This window comes from Amphiura filiformis, chromosome 9 (genome assembly GCF_039555335.1).
Source record: "Amphiura filiformis chromosome 9, Afil_fr2py, whole genome shotgun sequence".
NCBI classification, from domain to species: domain Eukaryota; kingdom Metazoa; phylum Echinodermata; class Ophiuroidea; order Amphilepidida; family Amphiuridae; genus Amphiura; species Amphiura filiformis.
In genome coordinates this window covers 64,612,250-64,634,897 of record NC_092636.1, presented here as the reverse complement: position 1 = coordinate 64,634,897, position 22,648 = coordinate 64,612,250, and the positions used below count along the sequence as shown (strand labels likewise).

Below are 22,648 nucleotides of genomic sequence, written 5' to 3'. Positions count from 1 at the left end.
TTTATATTATAATTCAATGAGAGAACTTTTCAGCCACTACTATTGGTCAAATATTGTTCCAGGTTTTCGGGAATTTTTTGATTAAAATCCTCCAAAGCCTGAAATAATTCTAGTTAAAGTAAATTATAAAATATATCTTAAATTTTAATTATTCTATGTGCTCAATTTTCCTCAATATGGTTATATTTAGGGAATATATGATAAATAGTGCTAAAACTGTTCTGTACATTACCCAATCAAATATTGGGTTGTATTTAGAGTCTTCGTATGGTACCCTGTCATTTACATGTATACCACAATCCATTGCAAATTAATAAGACAGCAAATCACTTCCGGAGCAAGGTTCATTCAGAAGAAAAATATTGATGTTACAAGTTGTGTCCGGTGATAGATTACATGAAAATCGTATCTGTTTCATTAATAAGAGTCAGCAAATCTTTGACTATTTTGGCTTTATATTAAATTAGCTTCTTTTAAGAAGTAATCTGGACATTTATAGAGTTATCGGCCTTGAAATGGAATGAAAAACGTAAGTTAAATTGTAAGCTTACTTCAAGTTCAACATTCATTTCATGATTTTGCATTGACCATTGTGTTTGTTTGTCATTCAATTCATATTCATTGCATGCAAGATTTTAGGTTTGCATGTTTGTCAATGTCATGTTCATGATACTTGTTTCTTATTGAGTAGTTATGGTAGAAGTATGGTTATCTAGTATAAAGCCATGTAATTTTTCTGTGTTCTACTTTTGAAATAGACTGCCTAACTGGCCTGTATCTCGTTTCGGCCAAAGTACGTCTGTAATACATACCTGTTTTTAATGACTTTGCAACAATGTTTCTATTGTCAGCAATAACAGCTTGCATTCACACTTTTGAGTTTATATGGTGAATTTTCGTACACATCATAAATAAGGGGTGGTGCAATAATTATGTGTACTCGGGGGTGAATTCTCAAAATGGTCTGCCAAAATCGCTTGTTCCCCCTTTGGCCGTGCCAAAAACCTTTGCCCCCCTTTCGACATGCCAAAAACCTTTGCCCCCCCTTTGACGTGCAAAAATCTTTGCCCCCCCCTTACACATGCAAGATTTTGGGGAACCCAATTTAAAACCTTAAATTGTCTTAACATATATTGCGAGCGCAGCGAGCAGGAAATATTGCATATTTGAACGTGTTCATAACGTTTTCCTAGGCCTTTTTAGAGCGTAATATAGAAACGGTGCCCAAAATATCTGTGCCAAAAATTGCTTGCCCCCCCCCTTCGACCTGCCAAAAATCGCTGACCCCCCCCTTTCGACCTGCCAAAAATGCTTGCCCCCCTTTGGCCTGCCAAAAATCTTTGCCCCCCTATAATTCACCGGGGTACACATAATTATTGCACCACCCCTAAGTGAAATCAGAATATCCTGAAAGGAATTTAGGTAACGAATTCAACGACACTGACCTCGCAACAGCTAATGTTTTCATGTAAACATGGCGTCATCAGACATTTTAGCCTACGTTTCAGATCCTACTATCGGATCGTTGAAACAACGAAACCTCAATCCCGGCCTCATTCACTTAATTCACTCACCTTCCTACACCACCAGTTGAAATAAAACTCGAAACATCCCGTGTTATTCCTCAAAACTACATGCACCTTCATTAATAAAAAATTGAAATTCTAGTAGAAATCAGTTATAGAAAATTGTTTGATATAAAACGTCACCAAAAGTAATTTATCTGAAGAGTAGATACCGCGTGTCAAAATGGCGGCCGCAGTCGCATCCCCCAGCTTTGTATCGCGTGTACCCAGGTCACGGTATGTCTACGTGACGAACAGTCAAGGTCAGAGAACAGCGCAACCTGTCTGCTGTCATGACGTAATATAATGGCTCCGCCCAATGAACGGCGCTGTCAATCATCCTTATTGCCTTTGTCGAACAGACTTTTACGCAGGTAAGAGCTCACGCTGTCCTCACTTTTAGGATCGACGAAGCGCCAGGCCGACACAATCTGGTTGTGTAGGAGACTATCATCGTGATGCCCACGTTGGAACCATTGGATTACGGAAGAAATATTCATACCAGGACTGAAGCAAATGTGGCCATTTCTATGTTTGTACCGGAGAAGTACCGGACATTTTTCAACACGGAGCTAGCGGAAAATACTGCAAATTCGTCCAAGGTAAGCAAAGGGTTGGGGATCGCATTTTTAACTTTGACTAAACTGTTTCGGAGTTAAGGCACGCTAAAAGTAGACCATTTCGGGGCTGTATTTGGTGTACATGTGACGTTTTGAAAAGAGTAAAAACGACCACTTATTCGCTATTGCTGAAGTATACCGCTGATCATGTACCAATACACAAGGTATTGGTACATGAGATCAGGTATACTTTTGAAATTCTGTTAATGTCACTTTCCGTGTTTTTTCTGTGGCGTATCATAATTCAACGCTACTCTTAGTCCTGCCAGCAAGACTTCAGTCTTTATCATAAACATAATGACATCTAGGTATGACGAGTTACAGTTACTGGAACTACTGCTACTCTATGCATCCATATTAGCGAGGTTATCTGCGTACAACAGCTTACTACGCACAGCCACACAAAGAGTATGTTCCACGATGTACACAAATTTAATAATTTTTCTATAGCGTGAGTAAATTTGAAGCTAGAGTTCTTGAATAACTGTGTACCTTCCTCGAGTCAGTAAAGTAAAATCAAAGTTTGAGATTTTTCTCAAAAACTGTTTATTTTTGCAGGAATCTGGAATATATGCTAGTTGGACTCCTTGCATCATTTCCCTTCTGAAAATGTATAGGCCTACTAATGGGCCATTCTTCAGAAAATGAAACTAATTTGAAAACAATCAAATTGTAGGTATCATTTATTTTTAAACTTTTTTGTGACAAGTACAGTTCAAAGTTTTAAGAACTGTAATTTTCATGAAAAATTAATCGCCGAACACCCTAATTTGCATAAATTAACATAATTGTTAGTTTTGGGTAAATAAAAGTAAGGTTTTTGGGCCATTTTAACACTTACTGCAGTTTTAACTTTTTATATTTTGTGTTTTTTTAATTTCCTGAAAAATATGCTGTTATGACGCCACTAAAACAAATCAGAACTGTTGAAAATATTTTCAAACCACAACAATCATGTGATTAACGAAACAAATTAATTGGTTTTGTATGTCACATACGTGACCAAAAAAGATTTTATTCACTGAACTTCATATTTTATGTCAAAAGGTAGACTGAAATACATTGTAGGGCCAGAGCCAAAATGGTCATCACTCAACTTAAAATTTAGAAATTGTCACAGGAGTGAATTTCTCCTCTGGCTGAATAGACTACTAACTAAAGTTTATGAATCAGCGAAAAAAAAAGTAAAATTTGCCCGTCAATTTCGTAATGCAAGCAATAAAATACACTAGGTGTGGCGGGACGGAATGTTAAAATTTGATCTTATGACATATTTAAAAAAGATAGGATTTTTTTGTTTCTGGTTTTATAAATAGGTCTTGTGTAAGGGCAATTTCAGCACTAAAAAGAAATGTTGGTGGACTTTGCAAAAATAAAGAAATAAATAAAAATAAGTGTGAAATTCTGTCCCGCCACATTGTGACATGATTTTTTTAAGTTCCGGAAGGGACGACAAAAAATATTTCAGTAAAAACCTTCCAAACTATCAACTATTATGGTAATAAACACATCTGAATGCAGAAAAATTGAACTCAACAGTTTAGCTAGACTCGGAACCATTTTAACTTCTCTTTTTTTCATTCTTTTTGTGGCGGGATGGAAGCAATTTAATGAAAATAAGAGTAAAATTCCGTCCCGCCACATTCTGAGATGATTTTTTAAAGTTTCGAAAGTGACAAAATATTTTTTCTTCAGTCAAAATTTTGTAGTCTGTAACTTACTTGTTTCTATTAGAGCATGAACTATTCATAAAATCAACAGGCACAGACAGGCATGAGAATTTTCAGTTTAAAAACTGAATTCAGTTTTTTTTATAGTCAAAATTTCCGCAACTTTATTTAATTTCAGCCTGTTTTTGGTACTTTTTGCCCAATTTCACGCGCATTTCAGTTTTTTCAGTTTTTTTTAGGAAAGTGCAGTCTCATGCCTGCACAGAGCTACCAATCAAAATGTCTATCAAAATTCCGTCCCGCCACAAACGGGAATTTTGGCTCTGGCCCTATACCCTCCATTCCAGCTTCCTAAATGGAAATTATTATTCTTAGTTTTTACGTAATTCATGATAATTAACCAGTCACACGACGTGACCGGGGTCATGTGTGTGACAAGTTTGGTAACGTGTGTGACATACAAATAGCTCCATTAAGAGCACCCTATGATGTTGAATTTTGGTATCGTATCAATGTATTATAGCTATGGGTCTCCTCTATCCACTGACACCAAAATAAGTACCAACATTTTTGATACCTTGCTGCTATGGTATCATTTTGTGGTTGTGTCCTCACAAATGTGATAAAACCTTGATTGTACACACAAATAGGCTAAAAATGGACTTTCTGGAAGAAAACAAATCCAAACATGTAATTTTTACCTGATTTGTAGTTGCCATATAAAAGTAAATCACAAAATGAACCTAAACACAAAGTTTTAGCTCTAACATCACCTGAAATATTCTTAAAAGAGCAAAAACTGACCCATGTTTTACCCCTACCCCTAAGAATATGGATTTCTGTGTCACTATCCGGTTATTTCAGTTTTAATGGAAGGTTTGTATGAAGTGATTGTTGACATGACACCACTGTTTTTCCCCAAACAATATATTTAGTTGGTTATAGGGCATATAATAAATAAATTTAGAAACAAATTTGCTTTTATAAAATACTTTAATTGTTCACCCAAAAGTTTGGTAAAGTGTGTGACATTCAGATGAACAAAACCAAATGTTACACATGTTACCAAATGTTTAGTATCAAACCCTCAATTAACACAGCTAGGCATGAATGTTTCTTGTCAATGTTGGTGTCATTGTAATTGCAAAATATCAATGCTTTACTACATTTGGTATGAATATGTAGGTCCTTTAACATTCACAGAAATTTAGAAATGAATTTTAAAATCCAAAAACTTGCATCCGTCTGATGTCACACACAACACATGACCGACCCTTTGTTGACCCCTGACACGAAAATAACACAACATAAAAAAAAAATTAAAATATTTTTGAAAAGTATAGACATTAGTGTAACTATCATGCAAAAGATATGGTGTTATCTGTTTTATTTATAAAGCAGGCACAGGAGCATTAGTGTGAAATACCCCTAGTTATGTCACACACGTGACCGAAGAATGGCCCTAATACAAGTAACATACAATGTACTTCTCATCATTTAGTTTACAATAAAATACAATCTAAATTACTGACTCGAAAAAGGTATACACATGCAGTATGTATGTACAGACTATTTTAATATACAATGTAGTTCGCAACACAAACTTGAAAAACAAGGCAAAACAGATGTGTCATTTATCTGTGACATTTTTGTTACTGAAGCTGTTAATTAATTAGATTTGGTGTATCGTTACAAAGTGTGTTTTCTATAGTGGCTAGGGTGCATACATACTAGCCCCATTAAAAAAAATGTTAGCATTGAACTTCTACCTATCCCTAAAGTGTTCCACTTTAATAGAAGAATCCCTCATGTGAAATTTGGTTGAAATCGGTCATTAGGGGTCCCATGAGCCATTCAAAAATATTTTGCTACTGTAGCACTAAATGCAAAAGGCAGCCACTTGGAATGCAAAATATTTATGTAGAAAATGATAGCTGCTTTATGATTCATACTGCATTTCTGCCCTGTTCATAGTTTCCGAGAGTTCTAATTCACAAAATTAAAGACAAAGCAGCTTTGGGCAATATAAACCACATAGTTTAATATTACCGTACTTTTAAATGAGCCAGGCCTCGAATTCTAATTTTTTGGGGCACCCATTTTCAAGGCCACTGGGCAAAGACAAAGAAGGACACCAAGTCACAATGCCAACAAGTGATGAAGAATGCCTTGATCAGTTGATAAAAATCTGGGGCCCCAAGGTCAAAACTGAAAAAGGCACGCAATGGCCTCAGTGGCTTCCCCGAAATTTGAGCCCTGTTATGAGCAGATGCTTGGTATGCAGCAGAGTTAGGCGAGAAGAGTGAAACATGAATCTTGGTAGACTAAATCAGCAAGGGTTTTGGACTGGTTGGGCTTCCCAAACCAGGGACTGCCTTTTGAGGAGAGCGAGAGGAATCGTTCTCTAACTGCTCTCCTTAAATCTGATATAGGAGAGTGATTTTTAGCTCTCCTTAGTTGACCATCCTCACCTTACATTATATTGTAAATGTTCTCAACAGATCTCCTTGAAGATTCCAGAAGAGCTATTTAATGCTCTCCTGCAAATTTCAAAAGACAGTCAGCAGTCCCTGCCAAACCCAGTACCATTACTATCACTTGGTGCATGCATTACTTCTTGAGGCCTAACAGAGTCTGTCAGCTAGTGCTTGTGTCTCCTCTTTCGGTACAACTGAAAATTGCAAATGGTACCATCTCTGCATTGAGGTACCAGAGATGCCTTTAGAAAGCTCTGATTGCGCACTTCTTGAAAGCACTGACAGGGTCTACATTGTACATCCTTGTACATTAAAACAGACTGTGGTACAGTTTCAAGTCATTCTATGATGCATTGACAGCAGACTTGCATGTAAACTAGGGTACATCATGCCCCCCTTTTGTCAACCAGATTTTATGTAGCCAGTCTTAAAATGTGCCAAATGATGAAATAATAAGATTCCCAAAATTTGAATTCATTCCGAGTTCGTCTTATGGGTCCTCCGTGGCCAGAAAGTTTGAATGAATAACCCAAAGTTTAAGGGTACATGTACATATAATGGCTGCCATGTACTTAAAATTTATGATTAGGATTATATGTAATTGGGGTTTGTTTTCAACTAAACTTGAAGTTAAAGTTCAAATGAATATGGCATATATCACAAAAATGAATAGCTGCCATGTGCTTTGACACACTTACGTGTGTATTTAGCACAGTGTACTGCCATTTACAATTGTATACCTGAGTGGAAGAAGGGCCCAACTCCAATTTTTTACCAAATTGAGTTAGACCCAGCATTTTATTGCCAGCAGACTGTTCTTCCTTGTGTGTGAAAGATGAGCCAAAGTCCACTCTTTAAATAGTCTTCCACATACACTTAATCATGATTTTCATGGAAGAAAGGCCCAAATCCATGGAGTTGGGCCCTTCTTCCACAAATAGTGGGTTAAAGAGGAATTTTGTTAATCCATGAAATATGCTTTTCACTACAATAAACTTTCTTGCAAACATATTACATGAGTTATATTTGTGCAATTAATGGTGGTTACCTAATTTCTGTAGCCATTTCTAACACGGAACTGGCACTTCCAGTATATTAGTGGAAGAAGGGCCCAACTCCAGCTCAGTATTAAGACCTGCACCGTTGCCATGGAAACATCATATATAATTTTGAATGTACGTAATATTGTATGCTCATGTATTTAAGGTCCCCTGAAGATGAAAACATTCTGTCTATAAAACTTTTCCAAATATTAAGTTTTTTCTTGATATCTCAAAAACAGTTTTGATGGAGTTGGGCCCTTCTTCCACTCAGGTATTCAATTAATAGCTGAATATGAACTATATTTCAAAGCACACTTAAGCTAAAAACTTTAACCACAGTTCATGTGAGAAAGTTTACGTTTACGCAGATTTGGCCTGTTCTTCCTGTCCTGTTCAACAGCCTGTAGAACATTTTGATAATGGCGCTCAGATTTTGCAGTGCTGAGGAAATCCAAGCTCAATTTCACTGCTCACTCGGCTGCATCGTTGATGACATTGATGGCACTGATGTTGATTTTAGAAATATTTGATAGTAGCACACATAGCCCAGTTCTCGTGCTCTCTCTTCAAGAAATTGATGGTCGATCTGTGGTACCCTCATCATGAACCATGAGTTGGGTCCTATACCAAGTCTGCGAGTGAAGTAGACTGAGTGATGTTGTTTGGGAAGGTTGGTTTAAAACTCCATGCCAAACCGGTTACTTGGAGTTATAAACTTCTTCTGCTGGTTTTACCTCTAAAAATTTAACCGCAAAAGTCCGCAATTGCTTGCTTCTCTGGCGTTTTACTGCCTTGATTGCACGCTTTGATACTGAAGAATCCACAGAATCGTATGCTAATAGGTGCTTATAGAGGTCAAGATCGTTCTGGGGTGCATCAGCTGCAGTATGACTACAGGTTATCCACCAGGAACTATAGATGATGGTTGCAAATATATAACAAAGTCATGCTTCTTGGCAGGGTTTGCAAGTTTTTGCCGGAGGTGGAAAAAACCACGGTTTTAACCATGGTTTTAACCACTTGGCAAAAACAGTTTTTGCCAGTTTTTGCCGGCAAAAATGGCAAAAACTACAAAAGTGATCTAAAGTTCAGATTTTTTTTATTTTAAAACATATTATTAAATTAAAAAAATAATTTTCTGAGTGTAACAAGGCCAGATTTTGTAATTAACATATTTGTTTATTAAGAAATTAAAGGCATGCGTTTCCATTGCTTAGTAGTGCATTTAACTTTTTCATTTTAAGGACTTGATTAGATAAAAAAAATATGTTGAATGATTATTTAAAGTTGTATGTGTACTGTTTATGAGCTTTCTGTGTTACTTGTTAATATTTGAGTGACTATTTAGAGTTTTTGCCAGTTTTTGCCATTTTGCCGGTTTAAACCAGGCAAAAACTGGCAAAAACAAGTTTTTGCCAGTTATTGCCACTTTGCCGGCAAAAACAGGTTTTTGCCGGCAAAAACCGAACCCTGCTTCTTGGGTAGCTGATGCTTTGTTGTGACTGTTCCCTGTGGTAGCTGGGCGTTGTTATTTTCCAACATGGTGATCTCCGGGGGTGATTTTTGATTGAGTAACTTTGCCGTCCACCTTGCCTTGTACATTGCATAATTTGCATTGCTTAAATGTCAGCACCTTCAGATCACCCAAGAATACCTTACATATAGCTCAATGAATTCAAAGTAATCTTCTCTCTTCGTTTCTGCCTTTGACTTTCAGATCTCAAAAAGTATCAATTCGCATACCATCTACATGTAATAATTAATTCGACCTGCATCTGAATCTTTGCTGGGGGAAACCCAGCTTTCTAAGAATAGTGCCCAGGGATACAATGGAAGTCCATAAATGCACTATTTTATCTCATTGACTCCATATTATTAGGCCTAAGACTAATCATCAATTGCATTTTTAGCCAAAGTTGTTTTTAAATGACTTTTTCCCCACTAGAAATACACATATTTCAATGTGTTAAGTGTCAAATACAAGAAATGTATAATGGCAGCTATTTGTTTACATGATTAAATATGGGTTTGAAACAGCTGCTTCAAGTTAAAATGTAATGGTTTTTGATTGCCTGTATCATGTACACAGTTATATAATACCCCTAGTACTTGGTTACTTAGAGCAGCCAATTTTATGATTGAAAATCCATGTTATGTGAATAGCTGCCTGTGCCTATTGCGTAATCTTCATATGGGTTATTCGTTCAAACTTTCGGGCCACGGAGGACCCATAAGACGAACTCGGAATAAATTTGGGAATCTTATTATTTCATCATTTGGCACATTTTAAGACTGGCTACATAAAATCTGGTTGACAAAAGGGGGGCATGATGCACCCTAATGTAAACCACCACGAGCTGTAAAGGTACCAAATATCACAAAGTCCCTCACTCTTCGTAATATTGTTATCTTGTTGGAATTGGTCCTGGAGGAAGTTAGGAAATTGGAGTTTCCAGCAGAGATCTGTATGCCATATAGAAGCTTGGTCATCCAACATGCTTTGTGCAGTGCTACGGGTTGCCTAAAGTTAACTTTGTCCTTGCCACCTAAAATACATTGACACAGTTCCACAAGATGGAGGATGTGAACCTGTAATTTGTGCATCTGAATGATGACAGTTGATTTCACAATTACCGTACTGACGCGAGTATAGTCCCACCCCGTTTTTGGGTGAACATTTGTCAAAATTGGGGGGTGGTTAAAAAAAATATGAAAATTGATCATTTGTATTCATGTGAATACTCTATTAATGATTTCAAGATGCATTGAATTTGAATGCATTTTGATATTTTTTTTTTTTTTAATTTCTGTAATTTTTCAAAAATATAGGGGTGGGACTTTACTCGAAGGTGGGACTATACTCGCGTCAGTATGGTAATAATGATGAGGCTTGCATTATAACTTGCTTTCTACGGCTAACAGGGATGTAAGTTTGTAGGATTAATCCTGAATTCAGGATTTTTTTGTGTCCAAATTTCTACACTTTTATTTATTATCAGCCCAATTTGGGGCTTTTTAGCCCAAATTCACGCGCTTTTCCAGAATATAAACAGGGAATTTACCAGCTAATGAAGTTAAAACAATAGTCCCCCTTGAAGTAATCTTTGGAGATACTTCCCAGGACACTATTAATAGCCCAAAAAGCTGCTTTTAATGTAGAGTCCGAAGTTTTCTGTTTTACGGAAAACGGAAAAAAATCACGGAATCAGAGGTACAACACGGAAAATGACATTTTTGTATGATGTGACAAAAATTGTTAAAAGATATAGAGAGATAAATGTTAAAAACAATCATGAGTTGTGTGTGTTAATTTTTATGATAAAAATACTGTTTAATAATACCGAAAAAAGGTATATTACCAAGGCATGAACCCCTATATCCATCCATCCAAACATCGTAACAGTCGGCCTATTATCGTGAGATTTTCAATCAGAGCATATCACTTTAGTGTGACATTATATCGTTGTTTATACGTTTTAAGCTTTATTCATGAAACAATTTACAAATTTTACAATACGGATTACAACACGGAAAATGGATTTTAGAAAACGGTAAACTTCGAACTCTACTTTAATGTGTTTTCTTTTTATTTTATTTGAATGAGTGATAACTAATGAACACACAGCATTAATAATTAAAACACAGAAAAGGCAGCTATTACATTTGTAATAAAACAAAACATGTACAAATAGCTGCCTTATGTACATAGGCAAGGGAGAAGATTCCAAACTTTGGGGATTTTTTTCACCAGTGGAACATTTTAAGACTAGAACTTTTATAATTTTAAAATTGGTAACAATTGGTATGCACCCTAATACATGTTGTGGCGTATCAAGTATCGACCATATGCCACTTTGTATACAAATATTATAAACTAAGAAATATTGGCAAATATGAAAAACATTGCATTTCATTGTACCGATACACCACTATGGAGTGAAGCCAACAAAAAGAAACACCAGGCATGTAGCGATTACACAGCGACTGAGGTGGCGTTAGGTTAGTGTATATAGCATTTTCCATGTTTTCCAGAGTCCTTAGCGCCATATAGTTTTGTACTTATTGTTTTCAATTTACCAGTAATAATGTGTCTTTATTTCTTTTGAAAGTCATATAAAGATAAAATCTATTTAATTTTTACTACAGAAATTTCACATCAATTACAAAATATAATGAATGTTGATGTACACAACTTTTTCTTCAAAACCACATCTACATTGTATCCTACGAAATAATTAAATAAAGAACTTTTTGCTGCAAAGCCTCCCTTCTGTATTATTTTAATCACTTAAAAGTATTTTTCATTAAAAAAAAAAAGTTACCATTATGAATCCTTCCCAAGCCCAGGGTACTTTGTAAATGCGTGTCCTCTGAAGACTCATCGCTGATTGTAGTATGATGAGACTACATCAACTGTAAACAGTTTATTGCTAATTTGTCAGAGGCGTTTTTTGCCAAAGGACATGTTTTGCTCACGGAAGGCAAAACAGTGTACCTGTGGATTATTTTTACCATGCACCCGCTAAAGCTTTGATTTATAGTGAATGCTTGTTTGCGTTGCAAGTACGAGCAATGGATTATGCCATATTGTATTCTAAGTGCTACACACGCAAACCTAGAATGTAACCCTTATGTTTGTGGAAGCTTTGACGTGGAAGGGAAACAGAGGAAGTTTTGATTGGTTAGTTGATGAGGTCATCCATGTGTTGTACTGATCTATGGTTGACAGCATTGGAAATACACAATTTTATCAATTTGCTACACAATTTTTTATGCCATAGACTTACAGTCTTACACACTGAAGTATGTGAATGTACCAAGAGAAAAGTAAAGAAAGCAGATTTTGCTATGTATACATAAAAAATGCTTAATTCCAACACTGATGGCTGAAGAGCTCATAGCACTCTTATCTAATACATGTCATACATGATGATGTGCTAAAACAGCAATCAACCCATGAACAAGAATATGTGGACAATAAAATCATTTATAATTATATCACTGATTAGAATTATTGGTTTGCTGATTACAGATTCATGATTTGACCTAGCTGATACCTGTCCTGGCACTGCTGACTGCTATCACTCTTTTTCCACATCTTGGACCATCCACTCCAGTTGAAGAAAATCTTCTAGAAGGCTGTTCACATCACCTAGTACCTGTACAGAACTAATTCCTGATCAAGCTAACGATGGAAGACTATAAATACCTCTTCAAGGTGGTCCTAATAGGCAATGCTGGTGTGGGCAAAACTTGCCTTGTAAGGAGGTTTACACAGGTAAGCTATAACCCTAACTCTAAACTCTAATATAAAGGTGGTCCTATTAGGCAATGCTGATGTGGGTAAATTTTGCCTTACAGAGATGTTGTGACACTGTGCCTAACCCTGGACCATATCTTGTCAAGGTAGTCCTAATAGGCAATGCTGATGTGGGTAGGGATGTTGTGACACTGTGCCTAACCCTGGACCATATCTTGTCAAGGTAGTCCTAATAGGCAATGCTGGTGTGGGTAGGGATGTTGTGACACTGTGCCTAACCCTGGACCATATCTTGTCAAGGTAGTCCTAATAGGCAATGCTGATGTGGGTAGGGATCTTGTGACACTGTGCCTAACCCTGGACCATATCTTGTCAAGGTAGTCCTAATAGGCAATGCTGATGTGGGTAGAGATGTTGTGACACTGTGCCTAACCCTGGACCATATCTTGTCAAGGTAGTCCTAATAGGCAATGCTGATGTGGGTAGGGATGTTGTGACACTGTGCCTAACCCTGGACCATATCTTGTCAAGGTAGTCCTAATAGGCAATGCTGATGTGGGTAGGGATGTTGTGACACTGTGCCTAACCCTGGACCATATCTTGTCAAGGTAGTCCTAATAGGCAATGCTGATGTGGGTAGGGATGTTGTGACACTGCCTAACCCTGGACCATATCTTATCAAGGTAGTCCTAATACATGTAGGCAATGCTGATGTGGGTAGGGATGTTGTGACACTGCCTTACCCTGGACCATATATTGTCAAGGTAGTCCTAATAGGCAATGCTGATGTGGGTAAATTTTGCCTTGTAGAGATGTTGTGACATTGTGCCTAACCCTGGACCATATCTTGTCAAGGTAGTCCTAATAGGCAATGTTGGTGTGGGCAAAACTTGCCTTGTAAGGAGGTTGACACAGGGGAGCCGGGGTGAGCATATGTGTGTGATGATTTTATTGCAAATACATTTTGAAAATGTTCTGAATTTTTTTTCAAAAATGTTCAGTCAAAATCAATCAATTTTGGTTGATGGATGATTTTAGATGATTTTAGACTATGCCATATAGTCGATTTTTGATAAATGATGAACGAAATTATACTAATATTAATTACATCAAAATACAAGTAAATGGTTATGAAAAATTTATATAGGCCTGTGACAGTAACAATAATGCAACATATTCTAATGACACATCAATACTGACCAATTCTGATTTTAGAATCAACCAGTTCATTAATCATGAAAGCCTGAGTTAAAAATCGACTATGTACTTTGCATTCTTAACAGGACTTTGATCGGGGACTTAGTCCCTAACACACACTGAGAACACACACTGTCAATCTTACTTGTTTATCAATCCAATTTAACATGTTTAACCGCAAGCACAAGGCCTGGACATACAAGACGCCGCACAGTTGTGTACGATGTAGTTATCAATGGTAATGCCACGTGCCCGGAGGATTTAAACCATAACAAGATCTGGGCGACCAATCACAAGCCAGATCCATTTAAAGATGCATTACATCATAGCCAATTTTAGTAGGCCAGAAATCCGACAATCTCATCCATAGACAACAGTGTTAAACATGTTATCCACAATCTAAAGTAAGTAGTCTACTTGGGAAGCCAACAAACAGAGGGAGTTAGATGACTAAGAAGATCAGATCAGACGTGAAAGTCTATCAATTTTGCACAAATAAATTAAATCAGAGTTTTATTAAGAGTATGCACAATGGGCAAGTGGACTACAATATGGAGAAGTTTAAGATGATTTTAGCAAAATAATAATGAAAACAGGCTCCCAAAATTCAAAATCTGGCCAGTTGGGACAGTTTAAAACAGGTTGTTGTTTTGTTTTGTTGCCGCCTTATGGTTAATTTTGGTGTACAGTTTAAAAATTCAATGTGGTGTTTGCATAAAGAGAATATGTGATGTAATTTTACATTGTTTTTAGAATTCTTTTATTATGTGTAACTCTATCTAACAGCGAGCTTTGTCTCAGCATAAATTCATGCTAATACTAATTGATCTATAGTGCAAGAGTGTCATATTGATTTACACATGGTTATTCCATACTGTGAAACACATCTCTAAAAGCCTGTCTAGTCAATTAGAAAAAATGTATGCAGTCAATATGCCTGTACATTGTCTCTGCTACTGGTCTGTTAATTAATCAATGATGTAACTGTAACTGTAAGTTTACAGAATTAAAAGGTCCACAGTTGGGAAAGTTCAATGGACAATGTAAAGCATGCATGATTGATGTAAATTGATTTTCTAATGGAGAATTATTAGTAGCACAGCTTTTTAAAGGATGCAAAGTTCAATTTCTACACATTACAAAATGGAATGAAGTTAGCACTCATTATGTTGGTGTCTGCAATTTATTTACAGTATAGCAAGTTAGCTACAAATATGTTGCAAATTTTTATGGAAGCTGTTTCAATATCATATCAGTTTGTGGTGTTGAACTTTTTTCTTAATTTTCAACACACATGTACCCCGGGACGTGTACAATGTATTCGTCGGTCGCAACACATAGTGGCGTACGTGAAGGACAAAATACGTCTACGAGCAAAACGTTTTTGAAGGATATGCTACTAGTAACTGCGCCGATACTCGTCCATTATTATCTCTTAGTGGTCATATTCCATATGAAATTGAAGTTTAAGGTTCAAACTATTACACTTAATCTTTAATATTAAATATAAATAACTGTTATAAGATAATAGCTAGCTCTAAACCTGTACGCCACTATGTGAAACGGAAAGTTTGAAAAATCACTCTACGCCACTATGTGTTGCGACCGACGTATTATATGAATGCACACCCATACATCATGTTATACATAATGTTGGTGTACTATTTAGTTGTCAAGTCCCTCCCCCTCCCACTATAATTTTGGACAAATTTGACATACATACATGTACATTGTTTCTACTTTTAAAGTCCATTTTTATTCAATGTGTAATGCAGTTGACCAGTACTTAAATTATGTGTCTGCTTCACACAAAATGAGTGTCATTTAATAACGCTAGATGTGTTACATCAGATCACCCACAGCTTCTAGTCGTCTAATTGAATTAAGGTATTAACCAAATGCAAATCAATTTAATAGAGTGCACAGAAATGTAAATGGTACAACTTGTTTTCATGGGGCCATATTTGTGTGGTACCAATTAAGGAAAAATCTGTTATTGAGCAAAATATATTTTCACAGCCCTTATAATATATATTTAGCCGGTCGAGACCAAGACTAACAATTTTGATTACATTGTAGGATTGGGTCTCTATGATATAAAGGGTAGGGTTCTATGAATCATAGGATTACAGAAGACAAGACATGTGTCGCTATGTTTAAATTGACACATATATTGTGCAGTACAAGTAATGGTAATATACATTGTATATTCTATTACCCACACGACCCATTATTGAAAATCGCGCACTGTGATTTGTTGAAACTCGTCACGTGACAGACCATTAATTAGCGATAAAGTGTCAAGGGCAACGAACTTTATGTTCTCATCATAGCGCACAGCAAAGCGCACAGCACACCTGCTTATGTAGGGGGAGAATGGAATGCCAGGGGTGTGTTATTGTATGTGCATACCTGCTTATATGGGAGAATGGAATGTTAGGTTGTGTTATTGGAATGTGCATACGCTTTGGCTACGTGTAGGCGCTACACCTTGAGGTAAACAACTTGAAATATTTGGGCAAAAAATGTGATATTTTCTCTTTAAATCGCACTATTTTGTGGTAATAGAATAGAAATAAAGGGTGCAGCATTATCCTTTACGCAAATAATGTGTCCTCGGCAGTAAAATCGTTTAAATAATGGGTTCGCTGCGCCTCACCCATTATTTACGCTTTTTACTGCCTCGGACACATTATTTTCGTGTAAAGGATCATGCATTACCCTTTATTTCTTAAGTATAACATATAATAACCCTTGAAAATGTTGACCCTTAAAAAATTACTGCTGCACCATCTTTTCAGAATTTTGCTGGAATACCATGTAAGATAGAGCACATCACAAAAGTAATGGTAAAATACATAGTATAGTATTGTAACCCTTGAACATTTTGATTGTGTTGCAGGGTTTATTCCCTCCAGGTCAGGGTGCCACAATAGGAGTAGATTTCATGATCAAGACAGTAGAAGTAGGAGGAGAGAAGGCAAAGGTAAGGCTGCCATCACTAGTCAAATCTTTAAATCCCAATTTTAATAGTTTTGTACTGACTTCAAGAAATCGTGAAAGAAAAGTACTTGTTAGCATCCAGTGATGTGGTACATTGTAATAGCATGTTAGACCATTTCAAACTACAACAATAAATTTTGAAAGGCCATTTCTATTCCATTGGATTTGTGATTGCCAGCAATGATTACAGAATTCAGCAATGTTTTTACACAGGGCACAGCTGATTGCCAATTTGGAAAGATAATTTTGTGCCACAATAGGAGTAGATTTCATGATCAAGACAGTAGAAGTAGGAGGAGAGAAGGGCTGGTAAAGTGAATATAGATTTGTATTTCGATGCATCATGTTCTAATGTAGGCCCACTCATATAATATTTCTAGTACAATTCCTTTAACTATATTGTGTAAACACATGGAGGATGTATGAGGCACATATTGTGTTACTATACTGCGCCAATAAAGTATCCTTACATTTAGAAAAATAATCACAATTTCCGAACTGAACAATATTGGGGTAAATGTGTTTTTTTAATAGATGCACTATCTAATCCTGCACATCATGACACCACATTGAATCCAATGTGACTTCAAGAAGCAAAGTTACAAGCATTTGATTAGACGAAGGTCCCGTTTTAAAAGTGACAAACTGGCCTATACAAAACTCCACAGACTAGACATATGGTTTGAGAGTGGTGAATGACTAATTTATTTGTTTGGCTTTAATTTAGAACAAAAGGAACAAAAGAAAACTGAAACAAAAGAACTGACAAATAAAATGAAAGTTATGAAAAGTACAGAGAAATAAAACTGCTTTAAATAACGCTTCATTGAAGAAACTGTGTTGTCTCTTTGTTGCGCTTTGTTGGAATTTTTTTGCGCTTTGTATAGGCCAGTTTGTCACTTTTAAAACTGGACCTTCGTCTATTCAATTGCTTATAACTTTACTTCTTGATGTCACATTGATTCAATGTGGTGTCATAATGTGCAGGATTAGATAGTGCATCTATTAAAAAATAAATTTACCCCAATATGGTTCACTTTTGAAATTGTGATTATTTTGATTTTTTGATGATTTTTTGATGTGTTCTCAAAATTCGGCAAGTGGATGTAAGGGGTTTTGAAACTAAGCTCTTCATTTAATGAAATATTTCAGTGTAGGTAACAGGTTGGGCAACCCATAAACATTAGGCTTGTTCACATAGGCATACTTAATTTCAACATCAATGGACTAGAATAAATCATATGATCACTATGATGCATGCACACACAGTTCCTACCAATGCCCAGCTCATATGTGACCTGCTACCACGAAATCAGTGTAAAGTCGCAAGGTGTTAGTCAATCAAAAGGCCCTGGCTACTGTGTTGGTGTTCATTCACCTGTTAAAGCCACTAAGTATGTCTGTATGTCCTTTGTGAATGGGGGCACAATGGGCCATTCACGAAGGATAATACTACTGGCTTGTACAGGTGGCGGCAAACAAAGAACATCAACTTAGTCAGACCAAATGTCTCGTAACTACCAACTCGTAAAAATAAGTATAAAGTTGCGGCGACTTTATACTGATTTCGTGGTAGTAGGTCACGTATATGATTTATTTGGTTCTGCATAATACTGTATGTAAGATTTGGAAAAAGAACCTTGGCTGCTTAAAAATACAATTTTTCAAAAGAATTTGTGCAGCAGAAATTACTAACCCACAAAGTTTTAATTTGCAATTATAAATCTTATTATCTGCCACGAAAGGCTGTATTTTAACATTGTTTCCACAACTTCCACAAAACTGATCCATTTTTTTTCTAAAGGAATCAGCTTCAGTAATATACAAAACAACAGCTAACAAGTCATTCAGTACAGTTTAATAATGATTTAAAAAAATATCTTTGACAAAATTGACTTTTCTGTCATAGTTTGCTGTAATATTCACACAATCTTGTGTTTTTTGCCTCAACAGTTACAGATATGGGACACAGCAGGTCAAGAGAGATTCCGATCCATAACACAAAGTTACTACCACAGTGCTGATGCGTTGGTCCTTGTATTTGATGTCACATCTAAAGAGAGCTTTAATTCACTACCAAGTTGGCTAAAGGAAGTGGAGCAGTATGCTAGTCCTAAAGTTATTTCTGTATTAGTAGGTATGTGAGTAATTATGCAGATATGTAATATATTTACAGGTGCCATCAGCTGAGGGTAATTTTGTTTACCCAACAATGCCTTCATTCATGTAGGTGATGACCTTGTTTTATTCTTCACATAAGATGACATCACTTCCGTAGCAGCTCATACCTTGTCTATACTTTGTTTTACCACACAATTGGATGTGACGTACAGGAGCACTTTGTTGGCATGCTTGTGGAGCAACATCGTAAAAGCACCAGGGCAAAACAAAGTATAGTGCTTGGGAAACTCACTTTGTAATACAGAGGTCATGAGATAAACTTTTACTCTGACTATAGATGAGTTGACCTCAGTATTTATCAACAAAGGCAAGGGACTGGTATATTGATATGCTTGAGCAAACTGCATACAACCACTACACTGTTCAATAATCCTTATTGTGATGTGTTGTGAACACAAACTCACCATACCCACCATGTATTATTCTTTCATTCCTTGTCACACCTTGTGACTTATGATGGAGCCATTGAGGCTATGAATGGATCATGTAGGGTTCTGATGTTATGAACTGTGCTGTTTATGCATGGATAGATCACAATAGCTTCTGTGCATGTGTAGGAAAAAGATATATGTAACATTTACAAGAAACCACTTGGTTCTTGCACCAATTTATGCATCGCCTTAAAAAATTTCTAATTCTTTACGTATCAAATTGCCAATTAATTTCTTAAACAAAGCACTGTTTCAGATTCTTATCGCATTGTCATTTTTGGCTGAGTTTAGGTTACCCACCAGTGTTGCTTAATATTATTATTACTCGTGATGCTGTGTGATCTCACAGATCAAATATGTTGCCCAATGGCTATTACAATAGTTCAGCGTCAATGGTAAAAGGTTTTGTTTCATGCATTTTACTTAATAAGTTTATTAAATTTATTGTTTCTTCTCAGGTAACAAAATAGATTTGGCTTCAGACAGAGAAGTATCTCAAGATGAAGGAGAAGCATTTGCTGAAAGCCACACCATGCGGTTCTTACAGACGTCAGCCAAAGAGTCCGACAATGTTGACAAACTCTTTATGGATATAGCTGTAGAACTCACCAACAATGTACGCAACTCAGATATCAAGAACACGGGACATGAAGAGCCTATACGAGATAGCAGTAGCGTGTCAATTTGCTGCCGGATATAGCCATTATAGCTATTAAGGTAGTACAGCCTAGTTTGTTGTGGTACAAGGGTGTGTAAGTGTACTTTCATAAGTATCTACCTACTTTCTTTTGCTGTAGACCTGATGAAAGGAATGTACTTCAGATGTAACATAGAATCTATCACTTCTGATTAAAGGGTTACATGTATAATACTGTATTGGAAACCATAACAATATGTGCAGTTGACCTACAGCAAGTGTTTTGTTTAAGTATTATAATAGATCCTATGCAATACTACTTCATCAAAACACTGCCCTCAAAGATGGATTCCAGATAACAATATACCTATTTGATCCATTTACTATAAGCGCCCACCCAGCGACTTAACAACAAGCAAAATGTGATATACAATACTGTCAAAATAATTCCATTCAGCTTACCTTTCAAGTGACTACATGTGGAAAATGGAGCCTTAAAATATTGGAAAAAAATGACTTACCAATAACTTTCCTGCAAATTACCTTTAAAAGGCCAACTTTGAGGTGTTCTGACTTTTGTATTTTATAAGAATGTTTACCACAAGTACAAGTACATTTGATGGCACAGTAAATACTATCTGATGGTGATGGATGACTATTTTCGGCCAATTTTTACATATTCAATTATGTAAACAATGTAAAAAATAAGCACCCACCCAAAATGATTTTGCTAACAGATATGATAATTTTCAGTTGGGCCATATGGAAGAACAGGGGAATACTTAAATTTTCCCCTGAATATGGACCCAGTATAAAGAAGAAATAAACAAACGGTTTTAAAACTGAATTCTTTTTTTTTTTTTTTTTTTTTTTTGTAACTTTATTTAATTTCAGCCTGTTTTTGGTACTTTTTGCCCTATTTTACTCGCATTTTCAGATTGTTTTTTAGGAAAGTGCAATCTCATGCCTGTGATAAGCACCCTGGGCAGTTAATGGAACAAATATGGTGTACATGTGTTATCTGTATGATTTGGCCGTTTCAATTGTCATTCCAGAATACATGTACAAAGCAGCCTTTATCCCCATTAGTGGGAAACTATGAGTTATCTGTGATAGGCTGTTACCACAAGAATTGTTAAGGCAAAAAAATTGTTGTGTTGCCTTCAAGTGTGCAAAATGGGAAGGTTGGGTGATTTGGTTGGTCAATTTCTAAACAGTCGGTTTTTGAAAATTCCCACAAATATTAAATAATGCTTCTTCCACTTAGGGACATTCATCAATGTTGACTACTGGGTACTTGTTAGATAATCAATGTAAGACTAGTCTTTCAATAAAATTTAAGGTCGGTTGCTGAGGGCAACACAACCTTTTTTTTTGCCTAATAGTCAGCATTAGGGCTATGTGCTGCTGTAGGTGAGTCTATGTATGGATGATGGTACATTGTTATTTCCTCATCATTGTTCACAGATTTCACAGTATAAAATCTGATAATTATGAAAGTACACTCAGATACACTTTTATACCAATTAAATGATACAGCCAAGTAGAATGTAACACAGTGTAGATAGGACTCACATGTATAATATTAGTGTACCAAAACAAGAGGTTTGCCTGCGTGATGACTAAGGGTTGAAACATATTCTGGTTTGATGGGATTGCCAGTTTAAGGCAAGTCTCAACAAACTTAAGTTTGTAATTCAATTTATTTTATAGTATGTAAAATAAGTTGGGCATATGCATGTAAAGCTTTAAAAATGGAGAGACCAAGAATTAAATTCTGTCAGTTTGTTGAATCATGGACCGGAAATAGTCGTGAAACTTGCCCTGGCCTGCTTTAGTCAAATGGGTCTTAAGAAGTTATTGGTATTGCAATTTTGCCATACCTCCCATCATGCACTAGTCACATCCATCAGTAAGCTTGCATTCTCTTAGTTATGTACAATACTGTTCCATGTTCTGTTGTGTTTTCAAACACGTGGATGAGAATGATGCATGTAATATATCCTGATATAATTGATGGGAAGTATAGGTTCTTGGAATAATGAGATATGACTAAATACCACTAGTGTGTAAAAAGTAGTACAACGAGTTGGACCTGATTTCTTAGTTACCAGATTATAGCAGCTCAGACTATGATCGCTACCTCACATGGCGCAAGAAAGACAAATCGCGAAAGTTGTGGAATTTTGCGGTTAATCTTTCTTCAGCAATCAGAGTCTGAGTATAGTAGTTAACTAAGAAAAAAACAGGTCCTACTCGTTGACTTTGTAAAAGGGGATGTCCTGTGCCTCATTTAAGTTATGTATTAATTAGACAACAACTGGGCACCTTTTTTTAAAACATGGTCAACAAATGACCTGGTTGTCTAATTGACAATTGGAGCAATCAGACTTGCATTATTTGAAAGAAAATATTGAATTAGACCAAGTGGATTTTGTGTGCTTATATTTTTATTTTTAGGTACTTAAATACCTCAAGACAGTGCCCTGTAATTGTTGTGTGTATCAGAGAACAAGGTAGTTGCTAAATGTAGAAATAGTTATGTGCAATCCATTTTCATTTCG

General features: G+C 36.2%; 1 protein-coding gene across 1 annotated transcript; it reads left to right on the top strand.

Moving 5' to 3' along the window:
- The first annotated feature begins 366 nt into the window (after window positions 1-366).
- LOC140161318 (ras-related protein Rab-30-like) lies at window positions 367-20,938 on the top strand. Its single transcript, XM_072184797.1, has 5 exons — window positions 367-529; window positions 12,408-12,653; window positions 16,735-16,818; window positions 18,789-18,972; window positions 19,906-20,938. Exons 2-5 carry the CDS (start codon window positions 12,567-12,569, stop codon window positions 20,145-20,147), a joined length of 597 nt encoding a protein of 198 aa, XP_072040898.1. The 5' UTR covers window positions 367-529; window positions 12,408-12,566; the 3' UTR covers window positions 20,148-20,938.
- Window positions 20,939-22,648: the final 1,710 nt, after the last annotated feature.